The sequence below is a fragment of the Colletes latitarsis genome, chromosome 12 (assembly GCF_051014445.1).
Source record: "Colletes latitarsis isolate SP2378_abdomen chromosome 12, iyColLati1, whole genome shotgun sequence".
NCBI lineage: Eukaryota > Metazoa > Arthropoda > Insecta > Hymenoptera > Colletidae > Colletes > Colletes latitarsis.
In genome coordinates, this window is record NC_135145.1 from 25,058,647 (window position 1) to 25,082,165 (window position 23,519).

Here is a 23,519-nt window from a genome sequence, read left to right on the forward strand (position 1 = left end):
GGGTATATGTAATGACCAAAAATGATTGTAATCGACTCCTGCAACAGAATATAATTTTTTCAAAACGATTTGAAATTTTTTTTTCCGTCGAAAAATTTCACACCTTCTCGAATTTTTTTCTTGAAAATGCGTAGGATTTCGAGGGTAAGACTCTTCACCAAAAATAATTGTAATTGACCCCTGCAGTCAAAAATAATTTTTCCATAATTAAAAATTCTTTTTTTCGTCAAAAAATTTAGGCACCTGTCGATTTTTCTTGAACATTCGTTTTTCATTTTTAGTCATTTTGTTTGAAGCCCTACAGAAAAGTTGTGTAATACTTTTTTGTAGGTACCTATGAGCTCTACTTTAGAAAAAAGTTTCATTGAAATATATTCACTATTGTAGGAGTTATGGCTGTTTGAAAATTGGACCACTTTTATGGGGGTTTCCTCCTGCACTCGCCAGCAGAGGGCTATGCTTTCTCACAAGTACTCGACCGACACTGACTGTCATGGCGTCTAAACGAGTTCCTCCACCCACTTTCTCTCTCAGCGTTTCAGAACGAATTATTTATTGCGTTAAAAATGAATCGATCATTTTTATTTTAATATTTCACGTGAAAACCGCGTGGCCTTTTAGAGGCAAATGGACATAGTGAAGAGGTTAAATTCTCCAAGGGTGGCTAGGTCTGCAGGATTGCCCGAAAAGTCGAAAGTCAGCGCAAAACTGAAAGGCAGACAGGGCCGTATCGACGGAGTGAATTATTCAAGCCAGTGAATCGGTCGACGACGGCAACCGCGAGCTGTCCAGATTTAAATCCTGCCTTTTGCTCGATCGAGGACGACCAAGGCGATCGCAAAGCCTTGCGGAGCGACATCGTGTCGGTACACGCCGGAGGGGTCCTCGAAAGCAGCCGGGGATCACCGGGAACGCGTTTAACGCTCGCTTTAATTACGAAATTGGGTCGTGCTTAGTCGCTACGTTCGCACGGACACTAATTTCTCCAGACAGATTCAATTAAAATGTCGAGAACTCGACGATCAATGCGATAACCAACTCTCCAGGACCAATCGAAGAAAACGAATGAAAGAAACAGCGGTTAAACGCGCTGATAACAGTCGTTTGCTCGCCGCCATTGCAGCTGTGCTCCTTTAAGAGGGACGATAAACACGTGGACAACTCAACCAAACAGTTGGTCCCTTGTAAAATGATCTCTCGCCAGAAACCTAACAAAGTTTAACTGCATAAATCGTGTAACTTATTTAGCAAAAAGATTGTTCGAATGCCTAGACTCGATGAAAAGCTGACCCCGATAAAAACACAGGTTGCTCGCTTTTTCCATCGAGTCTTTTGTCGGGACATCGTCCTTCCTATCCCACTTAGCAGCCATTGAGGGTTAAAATCTCGTTACCTCTACAGGTGCTAAATAAGCGAGGGATGGGGAAAACGGTCGGTAGAATTTACCTTCCACTGGCGAAACACGTTCCAAGCGTTTTGTAAATAAATGCAATTGAATTATTTGAAACGCGGGCCAACAAAACGAAAAAAGAAGCCAAAGACGAGGAAAATGAAGGAGGGAGCAAAATGGCGAACATATTCAACTAGTAACAAATAAAACGTTACAATTAAATGTGTACACTTCGTCTCTTCCGTCGTATATTCGTAAAAGATATGCTGTATGACTAAAAAATTGACGACATACTACATCGTTCGTATTTTAATCGCGAGAAATTGTAACCGGTGTGCTGCTACGAGAAATTAAACTAAATAACGTGACGATAAAACGAGATACGACCGCACCACGCGGCTCGTCACCTCGCTACGACCGCAATTTGCGGATCAACACGCCAACTTTCGCGATTCGCAAACAGATTCTCGAATCGATTGACCACCAACTAACCGCACGTCAATCGTGCTGCACTTTTCTACCCTCACAGACACTTTTTTCTCATCAATTGATCAAAATTCCGGGCGTATTTTGTGAATCTATTCACTTTTCGTGACCAGCAGCTAAACGCAAACATATTCTCGACCATTTTACTTCAATTACAATTGAATTACTGCAGCAATTATAATTAGAAAATGATTGAATTACGTTGTAGATTGTAATTCATATTTTTCATTTAACGTAATTAGTAATTGCAATTGGAGTATAATTACAAAAAGAACGTAATTAAATTATATTTAAAAAATTATTTTCTGTTGCGGGGATTGATTAGGATAATTTTTGGTCATTAGATATATTCTCGAATTCCTACGCACTTTCGAGAAAAAAATTCCTAATCGAAAATATAATTTTTGGGCAAAAATGAAAAATTTCAAATCGTTCTAAAAAAATTATTTTCTGTTGTGGGGGTTAATTACAATCATTTTTGGTCATTAGACATATCCTCGAATTCCTACGCACTTTCGAGAAAAAAATTCGAGAAGGTGTGAAATTCTTTTCGACAAAATTAAAAAATTTCAAATCGTTTTGAAAAAAATATTGTTAGCTGTGGGGATCAATTACGATCATTTTTGGTCATTAGACATACCCTCGAATTCCTAAGCAATTTTGAGAAAAAAATTCGACTAGGTGCCCACATTTTTGGGTAAAAATGAAAAGTTTCAAATCGTTTTGGAAAAATTATATTCTGTTGCAGGAGAGGATTACAATCAATTTTGATCATTACACATATCCCCGAATTCCTACGCATTTTCGAGAAAAAAATTTCTTACTGAAAATCTAATTAGTTTTTCGACAAAATTAAAAAATTTCAAATCGTTCTAAAAAAATTATTTTTGGATGGGGGGGTCAATTGCAATCATTTTTGGTCATTACACATACCCCTTAAATCCTACGCATTTTCGAGAAAAAAATTCCTAATCGAAAATGTAATTTATGGGAATCTTTAAAATGTCATAACTTCTGAACGGATTGAAGGATTTGCATTTTCAAAAAAGCAAACAACGCGTATTTTAATATTGAAAAAATTCCCTATGTTATTGAAGAGAAATTTAATAGCTATGATAAATAAAGTTTAGAGAATATACATGGCGTACAAGAAGGCTTAAAGTAAAATGTCGAAAAATTTTGAGGTTATAAGTAAACAAAATAAGATCTGTTAACATTTTTATTTAGTTTTTTGTCACTGATATTATTCTCCAACGAGAACCATACCAAGTTTATATGAAAAACTTTCTCGTATCGTCCGATAGTTTTCAAGATGGCGTCAGGAGCTGAAACTTAGGCTACTTTCATTCCTTAAACTTGAGTTACCGCCGCTACAAAAAAAAAAATACGCATCCTTTATGTTTGGCCGCTCTGGAAACTTGAAAAGTTTCATCAATATCGGAGAGAAACACTTCACGGATGTTACCTGTAAGAAAAATTACTCGACACCATCTTCGTTCTCCATAACCTAAAATTAATCTTTCTTTTTCCCAAAATACATTAATCTTAGCAGAAACGTGACTTTAATTTGCTATTTTTACACTTTACTGACTGATATTTAACTATGCATTGATTTTTTATTCAATCAAAATCTAAAAGTTCCAATTTATTATGTTGGCAGATAATAAAATTCCAGTAGATTTGGAATATCAGGTTGTGCAGGATGAATGACAAATTACTTTGGTTTGATTTGGTTACTATCCAAGTATTATAATTCCAATTCACTTTATAAAATTAAATAATGTGTTTTAATACTGGCTAAAAACGAAACGAAATAATTGTGAGAGAGCGTAGCCCTCTGCTGGCGAGTCGAGGAAGCTTCGTCACACTTTATTTGTAATCGTTGGACCCTGTGAATTACGATAAACGAATACTATAATAAATCATTTGAGTAAATATTTCTCAACTAAAAAGCTTTGATATTTTTATGTCGAACGACCATTTTGTATCTAGATTTCGCGACAGTCCAAATTAGTTTCGCGTTCGACGGAATTCTTTTTCTCTTTTCGCGTCCAATATTTTTGTCTCTGCATTTCGTCGGTCTTCGTTCATTATTCTCTCAGTCTTGCCGCCGATCGACGACACGGTTCGCATATGAATCGAGCTTAACGACTTCGTCTGAAAGGGCTTAGCGCCACAGTCCGCCTCGCGAGAGAAATATGAACACGGCCTAAGTTTTTAATACCGCCGCGACACGCTTCCTGTCACGAGTAACCCCCTGGCTAGAAATTTTCTTATCCATAAATTACCGCTGAACAATCATGCGCCACGAAAATTGCGGCAAGTGTGAAAACCTTTTAACTTTTAACTGTCTAACGTTCCATTAAAGCTGCGCAGTCGCCGTACTAATTTCTCCATGGACTTCTCCCAATTAACTTCTTTTCTACGTTCTTCTTCGCCCCCCTTCCTGTTTAAATAATGGTTGGCGAACAGTTCTGAAAGATTAAAAAGATACTAGAAAATGGTCTAGTGGACATTTATGAGAGATCTATCACTTCCTGTATCACGTTGATTATTAGACAAAACCCCCCAAATTGTTCATGAAAACGGAACTTTGCTTTTAGGCCATTGGAAACTAGCTTAACCATAATTTGTCGTTGAAATTATTTTGATTGTCTCATTAAAGCTCAAGGGTCCTATATTTTGTTTTATTTAACATCCTAACCTATAAAAGGGCGACTATTTATTCATATTTTATGTAACATTTTATTCTGTTAGTTGATTAACAACTTTGAAGGTTATTTCGATGACAAAAGAATTATTGAGGTTAGATTAGAACCCACAATTTATCATTCAGCCTCATTAAAGCTCAAGTGTCCTATCTTTCATTTTATTTAACATCCTAACCTATAAAAGGGCGACTATTTATTCACATTTTATATAACATTTTATCCTGTTAGTTGGTTAACAACTTTGAAAGTTATTTCGATGACAAAATATTTTATTTAACATCCTAACCTATATATGGACGATTATTCACATTTTATATAACATTTTATTCTATTGTTAGTTGATTAACAACTTTGAAAGTTATTTCGATGACAAAAGAATTATTGAGGTTAGATTAGAACCCACAATTTGTCATTCAGCCTCATTAAAGCTCAAGTGTCCTATCTTTCATTTTATTTAACATCCTAACCTATAAAAGGGCGACTATTTATTCATATTTTATGTAACATTTTATCCTGTTAGTTGGTTAACAACTTTGAAAGTTATTTCGATGACAAAATATTTTATTTAACATCCTAACCTATATATGGACGATTATTCACATTTTATATAACATTTTATTCTATTGTTAGTTGATTAACAACTTTGAAAGTTATTTCGATGACAAAAGAAGTATTGAGGTTAGATTAGAACCCACAATTTGTCATCGAACTTATTTTCACAGCCTCATTAAAGCTCTAGTGTCTTATCTTTCATTTTATTTAACATCCTAACCTATAAAAGGGCGATTATTCACATTTTATCCTGTTAGTTGATTAACAACTAGTCTTCGAAGGTTATTTCGATGACAAAAGAATCATTGATATTCGTTTTGAGGTTAGATTGGATTCAGAAGTCTGGTGCAATTTTTTAAGAATTTTTATGACAGACAGTTATGAAGATTCTAAGTACTTTGAATAGTACAAGTATGTTTTAATTAACTATTAATTGCTGAATCGTACGAATGTATCATATTATAGGTAAATTGAACATTTAATCGCTTACAATCATGTTATCGTAGAAGTAAATGAACATTTACAGGTAGTAGTTTTAATATAATGATAATTATAAATGTAATTTCACGCATGGTTCGAGTTATATTAATTTACGCTGGTATATGCGAATGGAACGTGATGGAAGTTTGTTCTAGACAACCTGTGCCCTCATAAATGTGACATTTAATTAATTTACGTAATTTTCAGCAGACAATAATGTTTGTCGTTGCAAATTGTTACCCGTAACGCAATGAATAACCGAGGCTTGCATATTTTTCGCGATTCTGTATTCATTTGTCCGTTTCCATTTGCGCAACAAACACGAATACGCGATCCTGATTATTGAATTTGTCTGTATAAAAGAAAAATGCAGTTCCCGTGATGTCCATTGACCATTCGCGAATATTTAACGATGTTGTTTGCACAAAAGTCGACTGAACGCGTTTTATTACAATAATATTTGGCTCTGAGCGACCTTTTAAAATTTCGCAAATTAATCCTACAGCATGATCAACATTTAATTAACTGGAACCGATACAATGCATTCCAATATATTACTTTAATATTATTTTAATCGAAGATAATTATTATTTAAATAAAACATTTCTATAAATACTTTATTTACAATATTCGTTGTATTCGTTAAGAATATGATTTAACTCGTTTAACACATCTTCTCGAATTTTTTTCTCAAAAATGGGTAGGATTTCAGGGGTATGTCTAATGACCAAAAATGATTGCAATAGACCCCTGCAACTGAAAATAATTTTTTTAAAACGATTTGAAATTTTTTTTTTCCGTCGAAAAATTTCACACCTTCTCGAATTTTTTTCTCGAAAATGCGCAAAATTTCGGGGGTATGTCTATTCACCAAAAATGCTTATAATTGGCTCCTGCACCCGAAAATAATTTTTTTGAAACGATTTGAAATTTTCGAATTTAATTGTCACTAACTAGTTCCTTACGTAGCGTAGAGAGGTCGCCACTGTGAGGATTTTATATCGATAATCTCACAAAAATAGACTATTGCTGTGAAATGTTTGCATTACAGGTTTTAAATACAATATTATCTGATAAATTTCCTTTCAATTGGCAACTTTAATTATCGAACGTATGATTTTCAAGTCGAAGTTCCTTTGTATTCGAATCGATAGAGATTCATCACTCTCGAGCTTGGTATTTCCCTAGTCCATTTCTACGTTTCTCCGCTGTTTGCACGTCTGTTCGTTCATTAAAGCCCTCAGGGTCATGCTTGCAATTTCTAGTGACGATACTCGACATTCCACAGTATTAGCTTCTCTGTTTCATGAATAGTCACTCCACATCTATCATCCTCCACAAAGACTATTGTTCTTCAGCCTTGTATTTTTGAGAAACTAATGAGGAGTCCACTAGATGCTATGTAATATCAATTTTCATATCGAATCAACAAAAATTTATTGGGTCAAAATTCAGATAGGTGAAATTTTTCGACGAAAAAAAAAAAATTTCAAATCATTCTAAAAAAATTATTTTCGGATGCAGAAGTCGATTGCGATCATTTTTGGTCATTACACATACCCCCGAAATCCCACTCATTTCCTAGAAAAAAATTACTGAAGAAAAAGTACTGAAATTTTTAGACGAAATTAAAAAATTTCAAATCGTTCTGGAAAAATTATTTTCATTTGCAGGGGTCAATTACAATCATTTTTGGTCATTACACGTACCCTCGAAATCCTACGCATTTTCAAGAAAAAAATTACTGAAGAAAAAGTACTTTTTTAGACAAAATTAAAAAATTTCAAATCATTCTAAAAAAATTATTTTCAGTTGCAGAAATCGATTGCAATCATTTTTGGTCATTAGACATACCCCCGAATTCCTACGCATTTTCAAGAAAAAAATTACTGAAGAAAAAGTACTGAAATTTTTAGAGAACCTAACCCAGATCCTAACTGTCGCTTGTTAGAAACCAGCCATACCCTGACACCATAAATTAAACGTTCCAAATATATATTTACACTAAGTTCGTTTGTCTAAATATATATTTGGTTGATAATTAAATTTAAAGAGGGGCAGTTTATTTATTGGCGACGATCGACAGTCATTCGATCTTTTGAATCCGTCGATCATGGAATTCTCGTAACTGTCCACAAGATGGCGCAGACAGAAACTTCGTGGCAGTTTTCCGCCATTACTATTGCGGTGAGGATGTTCTCTGGCCGTTTGTCGAGGTTTATTTTCAAAATTTAGCAATGAAACGAAATAGGACTACTAATTGGGATTATACGAAAAGTATTCTACCTTTATTATAGTTATTTAATTATAATTTATTACCAGCTACATTAGTATTTTTCGTTTCTCCTTCAGTAAAGTTATTAATCAAGTTAGTGAGGAAGAGGCCTGTAATTTACGACTACAACAATCCACAATTCAATGATTCCGCGGAGAAAAAGCTCGCATGGAAAGAAGTTGGATTTGAGTTGAGAGACAATGGTATGAAAAATTGTTTTCTTTCTCTTACGTATAATAATGCACGGCAGCGAAGTTGTTTCAATAAACGGAAGAGCGAATTTGAGAAATTTGAGGTTATTCGTAGCGTTAACAATTGTAACCGGCATCAGACACCTTTCATAGTTATACCGTTCATATCGAATAGTCAGATATCATTCAAAAGTCTTTTAGAATTTATTTATTACTTTGTACAACCGGTGTACAATTTGTAGCGTACGTAGTCATCTATTTTAATTTGTAGTTACAGCGTGTCAAAAGAATTGGGAAAAGTTAGTAAAAACTTTCCGTAAAATACGTAATGGTCAACAGATCACGCAGGATGATAAACTTACCAAATGGAAATTTGGAGGTTTTATGCATTTCATGAAAAAATACTTAACAGATAAAAGTCAGACGCCTATGAAGAGTCCGAATGCAATTAAGGAAGAAATCCCAGACGATGACGTCAAATGTATCGCAGAAATTAGTAGCGATAAAAGTGTAGTGCATCCGGAGGGGACAGAAATTATAGGGAATGGGACTCCTCCGATTCAGAAGGCGATATCCGAGCCAGAAAGGATAATGCCTATAGAAAGTGCACCACCTACGCACACTGTTTTGCAGAATAGCTCAAACTTGTCGACGCAAAGTAAAAGCGAGGAAAATGTTACTTCTCATCCTGTTGACGCCTTTTTCGCGTTAATGGCACAAAGTGTTAAAACCTTTAACTCTTTAGACCAGCATTTTGTAAAGACCAATATTTTTTCATTAGTGAGCGAGCTAGAAGGGAGGTATATATTGCAGAATCAACAGATATCGGTCCTGAAAAATATTTCCTAGAGTGCATTTCTTTGAGACTAATTACATTATAGGTTTACGTCTGCAACAATAGTTTGAACCATCGTTGCTACTTTTATGATAATTCCTTTAGGTTCTGTAAGTAATGACTGAGGTAGTGCTCCAGTGACTTTAATGTATAATATTTCCAATTAGATGTAAGGTACATTTTTTTTACTAATATTTCAATCAGGCTGCATAATTTTATAAAAGAATTTCGTGTAAGTTCGGTTGCGTTCAGTTCTTTCTGTAGCATTTTTTTTCTCTGTTTTCAATAAAAGAAAAAAAAAGCGACGCGATCCATTTCAATTACGTGATTCACCCTATATAATCCTGATAGATCGACTTTTTTCACAATAGGGAGCGGAATTGAGAAAGGAAGAGACAAATTCCGCTTTCGATAAATCAGCGTTTCTGAGAGACAATAGAAAAGTGCTTGATCCACATATAGATGGCGTATAATATTGAAAAGACATATCTCATATGTTCCCGGGATACTTAAACGTCTACTACTTTTTCTCGTTTCCTCTTCCCGTACTCCGAAATCTAGCTGGAAAAAGAGAAAGTGCAATTGCTGGTCTCATTTTCCGCTTTCATACGGACGCAACATGCCATTTTCCGTCCTTTTCTCCTTTCATTTATCCACTTTTCATTGTTTGCACGTCCGTCCATGCGTTAGGGGTTCCACACGATCAACCTCGAAATCTCCAAGCTTTCGATTGGGATTTCTTCGTATCCTATCAACCTTCGTAGAAAATTGAAACGATTTCCTTTTTATTATCCCGCAGCTTTCCTGCGATTACAGCCTCCATATTACTTCGCGATGGTATCAGAGTTTTGAAATGCTCGCTGTGAGGAGCATAACTGAACCAATAACTACAAATTTTGTGTACAATATAGGAGAATATTCAGAAATAATTATAGTTATTTTTACCACGGTTCAAGGTTACATAAGAAATTTATCCACAACTTTTGCTTGCAAAATTCTATTGATTTCTGTTTAACGACGCCATTGTTAAGGTAAGTACAGTTTACACAAAAGAAAATTTCTGAATCACTCTGATTAATGAATTCATTTTACGTGTATTTGGCTAGATATTGCAGAGTAGCTTTTTCGACCATTTTATGAACAAATGATAGATTGAGAGTAACCTTGCAACCACATAATTGTAATTATAACTACGTCCAGTAAAATTAGCTTTAGAAATGGTAAACTAGAATTTCGTGTTTCTTCGAGCACACGTTTTTATTAAATTTAGTCGGAGAACGGAATTAAATTACAAGAGAGGAAGAACTAGAGCGAACTACGAAATTCAAAGAACTCTTCTTTAATCATAGACACGTTTCTTTGATATTTTTTCTTAAGTTCCAGTTAATTTTGTTACTCGAAGCGATAGAGATACAAAGTAAACGTTTAAGAACAAGAATAATTTTTAATTAAGAATAGATTTAATTGTAAATAATTGTTAGGTATTAGTTTTTATTTAGTATGATAATTTTATTCGTTAGTTGATTAAGATTTTATATTATCGACTGGATGCTATTGTTTCAAAATATGACTTTAATTTTAATAAAAATCGACAGTTTTTGAGGTATTCATATTTCGAATTAATTTTAAATAATTATACATTTTATAAAACTACACGTTTTTAGAGTGTTGGACAAATATGTCCATTTTTGATATTGAAACATGTTCAAAGGGGGTAGTTCCTAAATTTTTCGAAGAAAAAAAATTTCAAATCGTTCTGGAAAAATTATTTTCGGTTGCGGGGGTCAATTACAATCATTTTTGGTGAAGAGACTTACCTTCGAAATCCTACGCGTTTTCCAGAAAAAAATTCCTAATCGAAAATGGCCAGAAATGTCGTCCGAAAATTTCATGCGAATCTTTAAAATGTCATAACTTCTGAACGGATTGAAGGATTTCTATTTTCAAAAAAGCAATCAACGCGTATTTTAGTGTAGAATATGTAGAAATTGTAAAAATATTCGAAAAGTTGTTCCTTGACCCCGTAAAGTTAGAAAAACCCCCATAAAAATGATCCAATTTTCAAACAGCCATAACTCCTATAATAGTGAATATATTTAAATGAAACTTTTTTCTGAAGTAGAGCTCATGGGTACCTACAAAAAAGTATTACATAACTTTTCTGTAGGGTGTCAAATAAAATTACTAGAAATTAAAATCGAATTTTTAAGAAAACTCGACAGGGGGTAGGTGCCTAAATTTTTCGACGGAAAAAAAAATTTCCAAATCGTTGTAAAAAAAATATTTTTAGCTACAAGGGTCAATTACAATTATTTTTGGTCATTACACATACCCCCGAAATTCTACACCCTTTCGAGAAAAAAATTCAAGAAGGTGTGAAATTTTTTGGCAAAATTAAAAAATTTCAAATCGTTATAAAAAAAATATTTTTGGCTGCAGGGGTCAATTACAATCATTTTTGGTGAAGAGTCATACCTTCGAAATCCTACGCGTTTTCCAGAAAAAAATTCCTAATCGAAAATGGCCAGAAATGTCGCCCGAAAATTTCATGCGAATCTTTAAAATGTCATAACTTCTGAACGGATTGAAGGATTTCCATTTTCAAAAAGCCAAACGCCGCGTATTTTAGTGTAGAATATGTAGCAATAATAAAAATATTCGAAAAGTTGTTCCTTGACCCCGTAAAGTTAGAAAAACCCCCATAAAAATGATCCAATTTTCAAACAGCCATAACTCCTATAATAGTGAATATATTTAAATGAAACTTTTTTCTGAAGTAGAGCTCATGGGTACCTACAAAAAAGTATTACATAACTTTTCTGTAGGGTGTCAAATAAAATTACTAGAAATTAAAATCGAATTTTTAAGAAAACTTGACAGGGGGTAGGTGCTTAAATTTTTCGACGAAAAAAAAAATTTCAAATCGTTGTAAAATAAATATTTTTGGCTACAGGGGTCAATTACAATTATTTTTGGTCATTACACATACCCCCGAAATTCTACCCACTTTCGAGAAAAAAATTCGAGAAGGTGTGAAATTTTTCGTCAAAATTAAAATATTTCAAATCGTTTTGAAAAAAATATTGTTAGCTGTGGGGGTCAATTACAATCATTTTTGGTGAATAGACATATCCCCAAAATCCTACGCATTTTCGAGAAAAAAATTCTAGAAGGTGTGAAATTTTTCGTCAAAATTAAAAAATTTCAAATCGTTCTAAAAAAAATATTTTTGGCTGTAGGGGTCAATTACAATCATTTTTGGTGAAGAGACTTACCCTCGAATTCCTAACCGTTTTCGAGAAAAAAATTCCTTACTAAAAATGTCTGACCATACGTTGATATGTTTCACTTAAATTTCATGCATATCTTTAAAACCCCATAACTCCTGAACGGATCGGGCGATTTTAATGTTCAAAAAGCCAAACGCCGCGTATTTTAGTGTAGAATACGTAGCAATAATAAAAATATTCGAAAAGTTGTTCCATGACCCCGTAAAGTTAGAAAAACCCCCATAAAAATGATCCAATTTTCAAACAGCCATAACTCCTATAATAATGAATATATTTCATTGAAATTTTGAGGAGAAGTAGAGTTCATGGGTACCTACAAAAAAGTATTAAACAACTTTTCTGTACAGTGCCAACCAGAGTTATTAAAAATGAAAATATTTATTATTTTGGTATACATTTTCACTGGGTCTCTCAAGTCCACAGTTTATGCCAACCCGTATTAAAGTTTGGCTATTACGGTCCCTAAGCCATGTTTGTATATTTGTACCCTAATATACGAGCAGGTTATGGAACACCAGTGTGTTATAGTCTTACATAAGGAAGTAAACTCGACTACAATACTCCACGATAGTGTTGACTATTCATTTTGGTCGAAATGCATTCAGTTGGAAGTTTCTCATATCCACTGTAACCTCTCTGTACCCTCAAACTACCGAAATTGCGTTTGGAAAAAACCTTCCCTTTCTTTCCATTAAATTAAAACTCTCTGACCCGTTTAAATTGAACTTCGTCGCTCTAAATAATCTAAAAATCCCACAGAAGTTCACTTATGCATTTGAAAGCAAGAAAAAGAGTATTGTAGCCCGAAATAATTTGCATTTTGCTGGTTACTGTAAACAAGATCACAGATTCGGTAATTTTCATCCTCCAGTTAATTATTTTCGACCATTCGAAATTCAATTAAACTTCAAAGCGTTCGTTTACAGTCTCGATTCCTCATTAATCCTTCATCTCGATTATCCGTTAATTCTTGATTGCTTCAAGTCGTCCTTAACAGCGTTCTTTTTGGAGTCTGGCTCAGAAATTAACATCCCCCTTCCTTCAGGCCAGTCTGCCCCTAATTTCTCCTTGTTTGCACGTCCGTTCGTTCATTAGGGGAGTTCCCCAATTTCCAGGTCCCCGATCTCCTTGGAGCTCCTCTGCTTCCTCACTTTTATTCAGCCTCGCGCCACTTTCCGATGGAAACCGCGATCTCGATTGGTTAATATCCCCGGTATCGTTTCAAGCTTGATAGCCAATCACGTGGCCCAGCCGCGACGTTCATTTGTTTTGTGGCGCAATGTGCCATCCAATTTTCTTCGCGAACGATCGATTTCCCGGCCAGCTGTGCCGGGGACGCCCATCATTGTGTGTCCTTTCTCCTCAACACATCCCCACTTGGATTAATTTCATTAATTTATGTGAACTGTTACGTAAAATACACGGTCAACCCTGGGAAAAATTTTAATGGTGGATTCTACAGGTCAAAATAAGAGGAAAATGAAGAATAACATTTTGTCGATCGAGGCTTCGTTGAAAAGTTATTAACAGTTGCGTCTGTAGTGACTCTCAGATTGCACCACTACAGTTGCAATTGTTAATAACTTTTGAACGAAGCCTCAATCGACAAAATGTTATTCTTTATTTTCCTCTTATTTTGACCTGTAGAATCTACCATTAAAATTATTCCCATTTTCTAGCTCCTAGAATCTTCCAAAAAATTTGGTGTTCGGTCAGATTTAGGAAAAATTTTAATGGGGGGTTCTACAGGTCAAAATAAGAGGAAAATCAAGAATAATAAATTGTCGATCGAGGCTTCGTTGAAAAGTTATTAACAGTTGCGTCTGTAGTGACTCTCAGGTTGCACCACTACAGTTGCAATTGTTAATAACTTTTGAACGAAGCCTCAATCAACAAAATGTTATTCTTGATTTTCCTCTTATTTTGGCCTGTAGAATCTACCATTAGAATTTTTCCCATTTTCTAGCTCCTAGAATTTTCCAAAAAATTTGGTGTTGAGTCAGACCTGGGAAAAATTTTAATGGTGGATTCTACAGGTCAAAATAAGAGGAAAATCAAGAATAATAAATTGTCGATTGAGGCTTCGTTGAAAAGTTATTAACAGTTGCACCTGCAGTGGCTCTCAGGATGCGTATCTACAGGTGCAATTGTTAATAACTTTTGAACGAAGCCTCAATCAACAAAATGTTATTCTTGATTTTCCTCTTATTTTGACCTGTAGAATCTATCATTAGAATTTTTCCCATTTTCTAGCTCCTAGAATCTTCCAAAAAATTTGGTGTTCGGTCAGATCTGGGAAAAATTTTAATGATAGATACTAGGGGCCAAAATAAGAGGAAAATGAAGAATAACATTTTGTTGAGTGAGGCTTCGTTAAGAAGTTATTAACAGTTGCACCTGCAGTGGCTCTCAGGATGCGTATCTACAGGCGCAATTGTTAATAACTTTTGAACGAAGCCTCAATCGACAAAATGTTATTCTTGATTTTCGTCTTATTTTGACCTGTAGAATCTACCATTAGAATTTTTCCCATTTTCTAGCTCCTAGAATCTTCCAAAAAATTTGGTGTTGAGTCAGACCTGGGAAAAATTTTAATGGTGGATTCTACAGGTCAAAATAAGAGGAAAATGAAGAATAACATTTTGTCAATTGAAGCTTCGTTAAGAAGTTATTAACAGTTGCGCCTGTAGTGACTCTCAGATTGCACCACTACAGTTGCAATTGTTAATAACTTTTGAACGAAGCCTCAATCAACAAAATGTTATTCTTGATTTTCCTCTTATTTTGACCTATAGAATCTACCATTAGAATTTTTCCCATTTTTACGCTCCTAGAATCTTCCAAAAAATTTGGTGTTCGGTCAGATCTGGGAAAAATTTTAATGATAGATACTAGGGGCCAAAATAAGAGGAAAATGAAGAATAACATTTTGTGGATTGAGGCTCCGTTAAAAAGTTATTCACTATTAAAGAATGATAAATCGCTGGAACCGATCGCTCGCGATGATCTACGATCGCGGGAGAGTCGTACGAGATACGGAATGGAGTCTTTTCAATTTTCGACTGAAAGATACGCAATCTTCCTCGAGATTCGAGGCGCAAAAGTTCCAGGGCGACCCTAATCCGGAAATCCTCGATGCCTACGAAAATCCTTCTCACATGGCGAATATCAAGAGGCAGGTTGCACAGAGAGCTGCCTCCTCTAATTAGGAATTATGGCACGTCTGCGCCAGTGTCTGGGATGGGATCACTCTGCTCTACGAACAAACTTCTTTTCACATTTAATAAAATTCGAAAGTCATTCTTAATCTTTAACCTCCACCATTTTTACACCCCAGCAACTACGTTTATTTCACTTGTAATTAATATAATTACTGTAATTACTGTATTTACTTTCCCCTAGTTATGAAATTTAACACGAAAACCGTTGTAATTTGAAATTCGAGGTGTGAAATTTTCGACGGGGAAAAAAATTTGCCAATCATTCTAAAAAAATTATAGTTAATTGCAGGGGTAAATTTCAAGCATTTTTGGTCATTAGACATAGTCTCGAATTTCTACGCATTTTCTAGAAAAAAATTCGAGAAGGTGTGAAATTTTCGACAGGGGAAAAAAATTTTCCAATCATTCTAAAAAAATTATAGTTAATTACAGGGGTCAATTGCAAGCATTTTTGGTCATTAGACATAGTTACGAAATCCTACCCACTTTTGAGAAAAAAATTCGAGAAGGTGTGAAATTTTCGACAGGGGAAAAAAATTTTCAAATCGTACTAAAAAAATTATAGTTAATTACAGGGGTCAATTGCAAGCATTTTTGGTCATTAGACATAGTCCCGAAATCTTAACCATTTTCGAGAAAAAAATTCGAAAAGGTGTGAAATTTTCGACGGGGGAAAAAATTTTCAAATCGTACTAAAAAAATTATAGTTAATTAGAAGGGTTAATTGCAAGCATTTTTGGTCATCAGACACACCCCCGAAATCCTACCCATTTTTGAGAAAAAAATTCGAGAAATTGTGAAATTTTCGACGGGGAAAAAAATTTTCCAATCATTCTAAAAAAATTATAGTTAATTAGACGGGTTAATTGCAAGCATTTTTGGTCATTAAACGCACCCCCGAAATCTTAACCATTTTCGAGAAAAAAATTCGAGAAATTGTGAAATTTTCGACGGGGAAAAAAATTTTCAAATCGTACTAAAAAAAATATAGTTAATTACAGGGGTCAATTACAAGCATTTTTGGTCATTAGACATAGTCTCGAAATCCTAACCATTTTCGAGAAAAAAATTCGAGAAGGTGTAAAATTTTCGACGGGGGAAAAAATTTTCCAATCATTCTAAAAAAATTATAGTTAATTGCAGGGGTTAATTGCAAGCATTTTTGGTCATTAGACTCACCCCCGAAATCCTACGCATTTTCTAGAAAAAAATTTGAAAAGTTGTAAAATTTTGGCGGGGGAAAAAATTTTCAAATCATTCTAAAAAAATTATAGTTAATTAGAGGGGTCAATTGCAAGCATTTTTGGTCATTAGACATAGTCCCGAAATCTTAACCATTTTCGAGAAAAAAATTCCAGAATTTGTGAAATTTTCGACGGGGGAAAAAATTTTCAAATCATTCTAAAAAAAATATAGTTAATTACAGGGGCCCATTACAAACATTTTTGGTCATTAGACTCACCCCCAAAATCGTACGCACTTTTGAGAAAAAAATTCCTGACCGAAAATCTAATTAAATGCCTAAATTTTGTCGACGAAAAAAAGGAATTTCAAATCGTTTTGTAAATTCATATTTTTATTAATAGAATCAATGAATTGGGAGCTTTGTGGAGGATTGTCTCAGCTTCTAAATACAATAATTCGTATCTTAAAATTTGAAGAGTTCCATAAATGCATAAATATTTAGTTATAACAAACTATTTTACAATTTTGACGTAATTATTAGTGAGAATGCTACAGAGTTCCTTTAATAAGAAGGTTGATCACAGCGTATTCATCAAGTTAGACGTAGTAAAACTGCAGAGTAATCACAGGCGATGATTATCGCGATTCATGACGATGGTCTCGCGGTTTTCGTTGAAAATTAGAATGCCAACGAATTGCATTGTTCGCTTTATTAACACAGAGCTGTCATCGAGCCTTGGAAGGGAACTTGTAGGCGGTCTGAGCGCGCCAGGACTCGTTCTTGTCGTGCTTAATTAAATTTTGGACGATTAATGGGGAGCAGGTTAGCTCCGTCACAGCTCCGAGAACAATGGAGGTCGATGTCACGCTTGATAGATTCGATTCTAGAAGCAAGTGCTCGGAAACTAATCGGCCAGGCTGCAAAGAAGCTACTCGAATGCTGAATGAGGATCGTTGAGTTCTTCGACCGTAACAAAATATTATTAATCGCTTTGGAAGACTCTCGTTCTCGTGCAAATTCAACTGGAAATGGACGTAATCCAATTTGGGTAATTCGAATGCACTTTTCTTTTGGAGCAGAACTTTGTTAAATTTGAAAAGTTTATGTCTTTATTGGTGCAGAATCTGTTTGGATTGTGTTTGGTTCAGTTTTAGGAATGAATCTTTGATATTTGCAACTTATGGTCGCCTAAAATTCATTCTGGATCATTTGTAGTTTATCGTTGCAATTCATTGAAAATACACTATTTACAGACAGAAAAAAAACAATGTAAAAGTTACTTATTTTTTAGTTTTTGTTAATAGAACCTTTACCAATGTATTCGTGAGGCTTTTCTGATTGAAATAAGACCAAACACGATATTTCCATATTTAACACTATTTTATGGTCTATTAGGGGTAAATTAAAAACAAATTATATCGTGTTTGGTCTTATTTTAACCGGAAAACTCTCACAAATACATTGGTAAAAGTTTCGTTTAAAAAAAAAGAAAATTAAAAAAGTTTCATCTTTCGTCTCGACGACATTTCCGACCGGACCAGGTTCTACACTCACAGGACGAAAAAAGAACTAGCAATATAACTGCAAAGCTTTAAAAATAAATAAAACTCAGTTTACAGTAATTCGTCTTGAAAAAATGTATAGTTCCATTTAAAAAACGAAATTTCAGTTAAATTAATAACATAAACAAAATTTTCGTTCACGCCAAAATAAAGATCCTGTTTTATCCTGCAATTTTCATATAAACAATTTTTTCGTATCGTCAATAATTATTGAAATATTGCAACTTAACTATACTCACGAAAGTATGTTTTATCGCTATTTATGATTAATAATTATTCACTTTTTTACGTGCAATCGAGACTTTATGTTATTGTTATTGAGAAATAATAATAAGATTATTTATTCATTAAATTTCTAAAGATTTCAGCCAGTTTGCCAAATTACATATTTGTTATTAAAATTTTGTTTATTGAAACGGTGGTTCACAGATAGTAATCTCAGTGGAAATTTATTAATACCACAACTTGCCGCGAATATTTGCGTCAATCTTCCTACGAAGTTAATCAATATTTTATTTAATTAACAGAATTAAACCGCTGTCTCAAAATTATACGTCAATCTTTCGACGAGCAGTGATTATTTATTTTAATTAACGCAGTGAAGTCGTGCCTTGGCGCGAATTATACGCGTCAATCCTCGTTATTTGTTTTAACTATAAACGATCGTCAATTCTTCACTGAATATTTCAAATAATATGCAAAAATTTTCAGCTGGTAAAACATTATTTCGAGAGAAATCGTTTCTTAGTTATTTAATTTTAAAATCTGATATCTGGAGAATATATCGCGAGCCTGAAAACTCCAATAATTGGCTAAGATACACAATAATGGCGGAAGCACTTGGAAAATTCAGATAGACGACGTACTTGGAAACCTTATTAAATTATAAAGTATGAGTGTTATAAAAGTATGAAAATTGGGATCATTTATGTTGATTGGAAACTCGAATTTTTATTATGTTGTAAAAAAGTTTATTAATATTTCGCTCGAGAGATATTCTTAGTGTACTCGAGACGTTCAACTTTAGCCTTAGATTAGGTGTTCATTCATTATACGAGTTGCATAGTATGAATAACTTCTGAAGTACTGAATATTTCAGTGTTAATGTCAGTTGAGTCAGAGGTCCCCTAATGGCTGGTCCATTGGTGTTTTTAAACATTTTAGGCATCAAATTTCAAGGATAATTGCAGTGACCAGGGTGTGAATGGGATTGGGGATGAAAGGATAGTTTGAAGCTTCTATTTTTGCAAAATCTCATGCTTGGTAGCAATGTATTACTCCCCTTCACTGTAGCTAAACTTTCTAAGTATTTTCCATCTTTCTGGCCTATCCTCCCCCTTTGCTATTAGGGTGAGGCAGAGGCTTAAGAAAGAAACACAGTCTGGCAAAGACGTTAGATATCTCAACTTACATGTGACTATAGTAACCCACATCACTCACATAAATAATAGACAATAATTGTGGGGTAGATTGTTATCATTTTACCCCCTCAGCAGCGTGAGATCAAAGCCTCTCCAGTGGGAATAAGGCTAAGTTTGAGGCTACCTAGCCAACAAATCATCATTGGATCCCTGTCTGTTATAGAGAGACTCATTAGGTCATTTGTTAGAGTGTTTATAGTTCAAATCGTTGTAAAATTAACCTAGGTGTGGCTACAAAGACCTGTTCTTGCTTTTACCCCCTTTAGATTGTGGCTACCTAGTCAACAAGTCATCATTGAATAGTATTATGCAACCTGACATCAAAGCTAGCTTCTCCAGTTGGAATAAGACCTTCTTTCTTGCTTTTACCCCCTTCAGTTTGTTTGTACCTAGTCAACAAGTCATCTCTGAGTAGTAGACGTGTTCTCAGCCCCTGTCAGTTATGGAGACTCATTAGATCATCTGTTAGAGTGTTCATAGTTCAAGATCCTTGTAAAATTAACCTATTTGTGGCTACAGTGGCCTAGCCCCCTCACTAGTATGCACCAGTAACATCAGAGTAAGCTTCTCCAGGTGGAATAAAACGGTGCAAAGACCTGTTCTAGCTTTTACCCCCTTTAGTTTGTGGCTACCTAGTCAACAAGTCATCACTGAATAGTATTATGCAACCTGACATCAAAGCAAGCTTCTCCAGGTGGAATAAGACCTTCTTTCTTGCTTTTACCCCCTTCAGTTTGTTTGTACCTAGCCAACAAGTCATCTCTGAATACTAGACGTGTTCTCAGTCCCTGCCAGTTACAGAGACGCATTAGATCATCTGTTAGAGTGTTCATACTTCAAGATCCTTGTAAAATTAAGCTATGTGAGGCTACAGTGACCTAGCCCCCTCACTAGTATGCACCAGTAACATCAGAGTAAGCTTCCCCAGGTGGAATGAGGCAGTGCAAAGACCTGTTCTTGCTTTTACCCCTTTTAGATTGTGGCTACCTAGTCAACAAGTCATCACTGAATAGTATTATGCAACCTAACATTAAAGCAAGCTTCTCCAGGTGGAATAAGGTGGTGCAAAGACCTTCTTTCTTGCTTTTGCCCCCTTTAGTTTGTGGCTACCTAGTCAACAAGTCATCATTGAATAGTATTATGCAACCTGACATCAGAGCAAGCTTCTCCAGTTGGAATAAGACCTTCTCTTCTTGCTTTTACCCCCTTCAGTTTGTTTGTACCTAGCCAACAAGTCATCTCTGAATACTAGACGTGTTCTCAGCCCCTGTCAGTTATGGAGACTCATTAGATCATCTGTTAGAGTGTTCATAGTTCAGATCATTGTAACATTAAGCTATTTGTGGCTACAGTGACCTAGCCCCCTCACTAGTATGCACCAGTAACATCAGAGCAAGCTTCTCCAGGTGGAATGAGGCGGTGCAAAGACCTCTTTTTGCTTTTACATCCTTTAGATTGTGGCTACCTAGTCAACAAGTCATCACTGAATAGTATTATGCAACCTGACATCAAAGCAAGCTTCTCCAGTTGGAACAAGGCGGTGCAAAGACCTTCTTTCTTGCTTTTGCCCCCTTTAGTTTGTGGCTACCTAGTCAACAAGTCATCATTGAATAGTATTATGCAACCTGACATCAGAGCAAGCTTCTCCAGTTGGAATAAGACCTTCTCTTCTTGCTTTTACCCCCTTCAGTTTGTTTGTACCTAGCCAACAAGTCATCTCTGAATACTAGACGTGTTCTCAGCCCCTGTCAGTTATGGAGACTCATTAGATCATCTGTTAGAGTGTTCATAGTTCAGATCATTGTAACATTAAGCTATTTGTGGCTACAGTGACCTAGCCCCCTCACTAGTATGCACCAGTAACATCAGAGCAAGCTTCTCCAGGTGGAATGAGGCGGTGCAAAGACCTCTTTTTGCTTTTACATCCTTTAGATTGTGGCTACCTAGTCAACAAGTCATCACTGAATAGTATTATGCAACCTGACATCAAAGCAAGCTTCTCCAGTTGGAACAAGGCGGTGCAAAGACCTTCTTTTCTTGCCTTTACATCCTTTAGTTTGTTTGTACCTAGTCAACAAGTCATCTCTGAGTAGTAGACGTGTTCTCAGTCCCTGTCAGTTATGGAGACTCATTAGATCATCTGTTAGAGTGTTCATAGTTCAGATCATTGTAACATTAAGCTATGTGAGGCTACAGTGACCTAGCCCCCTCACTAGTATGCACCAGTAACATCAGAGTAAGCTTCTCTAATTGAAATAAGGCAGAGCAAAGACCTCTTCTTGCCCTGTTTAGTTTGTGGCTACCTAGTCAACAAATCAACACTGAATAGTACTATGCAGCGTCAGAGTTAGCCTCTCTAGTTGAAATAAGGCGGTGCAAAGACCTGTTCTTGCTTTTACCCCCTTCAGATTGTGGCTACCTAGTCAACAAGTCATCACAGAATAGTATTATGCAACCTGACATCAAAGCAAGCTTCTCCAGTTGGAATAAGACCTTCTCTTCTTGCTTTTACCCCCTTCAGTTTGTTTGTACCTAGCCAACAAGTCATCTCTGAGTACTAGACGTGTTCTCAGCCCCTGTCAGTTATGGAGACTCATTAGATCATCTGTTAGAGTGTTCATAGTTCAGATCATTGTAACATTAAGCTATGTGAGGCTACAGTGACCTAGCCCCCTCACTAGTATGCACCAGTAACATCAAAGTAAGCTTCTCCAGGTGGAATGAGGCAGTGCAAGGACCTGTTCTTGCTTTTACCCCCTTTAGTTTGTGGCTACCTAGTCAACAAGTCATCACTGAATAGTATTATGCAACCTGACATCAAAGCAAGCTTCTCCAGTTGGAATAAGACCTTCTCTTCTTGCTTTTACCCCCTTCAGTTTGTTTGTACCTAGTCAACAAGTCATCTCTGAATACTAGACGTGTTCTCAGCCCCTGTCAGTTACAGAGACTCATTAGATCATCTGTTGAAGTGTTCATACTTCAAGATCCTTGTAAAATTAACCCATCTGTAGCTACCCCTAGCCCCCTCACTACTATCCAGCCTCAAAGCTAGCCTCTCCAGTTGAAATAAGGCGACGCAAAGACCTCTTCTTGCCCCCTTCAGTTTGTTTATACCTAGCCAACAAGTCATCTCTCAATACTAGACATGTTCTCAGTCCCTGCCAGTTATAAAGACGCATTACAAAGCCATTAATAGTCATGTGTTAGATTGTCTAGTTAGTTATTTGACCCCCCCTGTATGTTACTGTTCCTCTCGACCTGGAAGTCGATATTCTCCACTGAAATAGAACTTAGACCCCCACAGTTGAAATGATAGTCGGAGGTTCCGAATTCCTGGAAGGGACCACTCGGTGTCCGTGGAAGCTCGAGGCAAACAAATTCATTGAATTTGGGCGAACATTTGAAATATTTAGGTTAGTGGGTACATCCTGGCTCCATGATGGCCGATATCGAATCAGTGTCCGATCCATGTTTGCGACATGACAGTGGAGCGGAGATACTGTAAATTGATTAGACGTGACTTTGACGTGGTAGACAGTGATTGATCGGACTAGCGACGGAATAGAGATGGCCTCCGCTTCTCTGTGAAGGGATTTCCGGTTTCGGAGAAATGAATCGCGTGCAAAGGGTGGAAATACTTAAATAAGTTCATCAATCCCCCCATTTGAATTAAAGAAAATACTTTGAATAATATCAGACTACTGTTAAACTCTACTTTGTATGTAATTATTGTAATTGACCAACAAAAAATAATTTTTCTAAAACGATTTGAAATTTTTTCCACCCCTCGAAAAATTTCACACCTTCTTGAATTTTTTTCTAGAAACTGGGTAGGATTTCGGGGGTATGTCTAATGACTAAAAATGATTGTAATTGCCCCCTGTAACTAAATATAATTTTTTTAGAACGATTTGAAATT

At 35.5% G+C, this 23,519-nt stretch overlaps 2 protein-coding genes across 4 annotated transcripts in view; one reads left to right on the forward strand and one right to left on the reverse strand.

Annotated features, from left to right (window-relative positions):
* The window catches only part of LOC143348962 (uncharacterized), a 438,943-nt gene that overhangs the window by 184,792 nt on the left and 230,632 nt on the right, over positions 1–23,519 (reverse strand). The gene's annotated exons all lie outside the window — the stretch shown is intronic.
* LOC143348961 (uncharacterized) overlaps positions 1–23,519 on the forward strand; it is a 69,079-nt gene that overhangs the window by 15,055 nt on the left and 30,505 nt on the right. Inside the window, exons 1-3 of one of the 3 annotated variants that reach the window (XM_076779757.1) lie at positions 7,769–7,896; positions 7,972–8,097; positions 8,357–9,760. The exons of 1 other annotated variant lie outside the window; for it this stretch is intronic. In XM_076779757.1, the coding sequence (XP_076635872.1) occupies positions 7,857–7,896; positions 7,972–8,097; positions 8,357–8,934 (744 nt within the window). In that variant the 5' untranslated portion in view covers positions 7,769–7,856 and the 3' untranslated portion in view covers positions 8,935–9,760. Of the gene's footprint in view, positions 1–7,768; positions 7,897–7,971; positions 8,098–8,356; positions 9,761–23,519 lie in introns of those variants that run through there. One more of the 3 variants, XM_076779756.1, reaches the window with a different exon arrangement.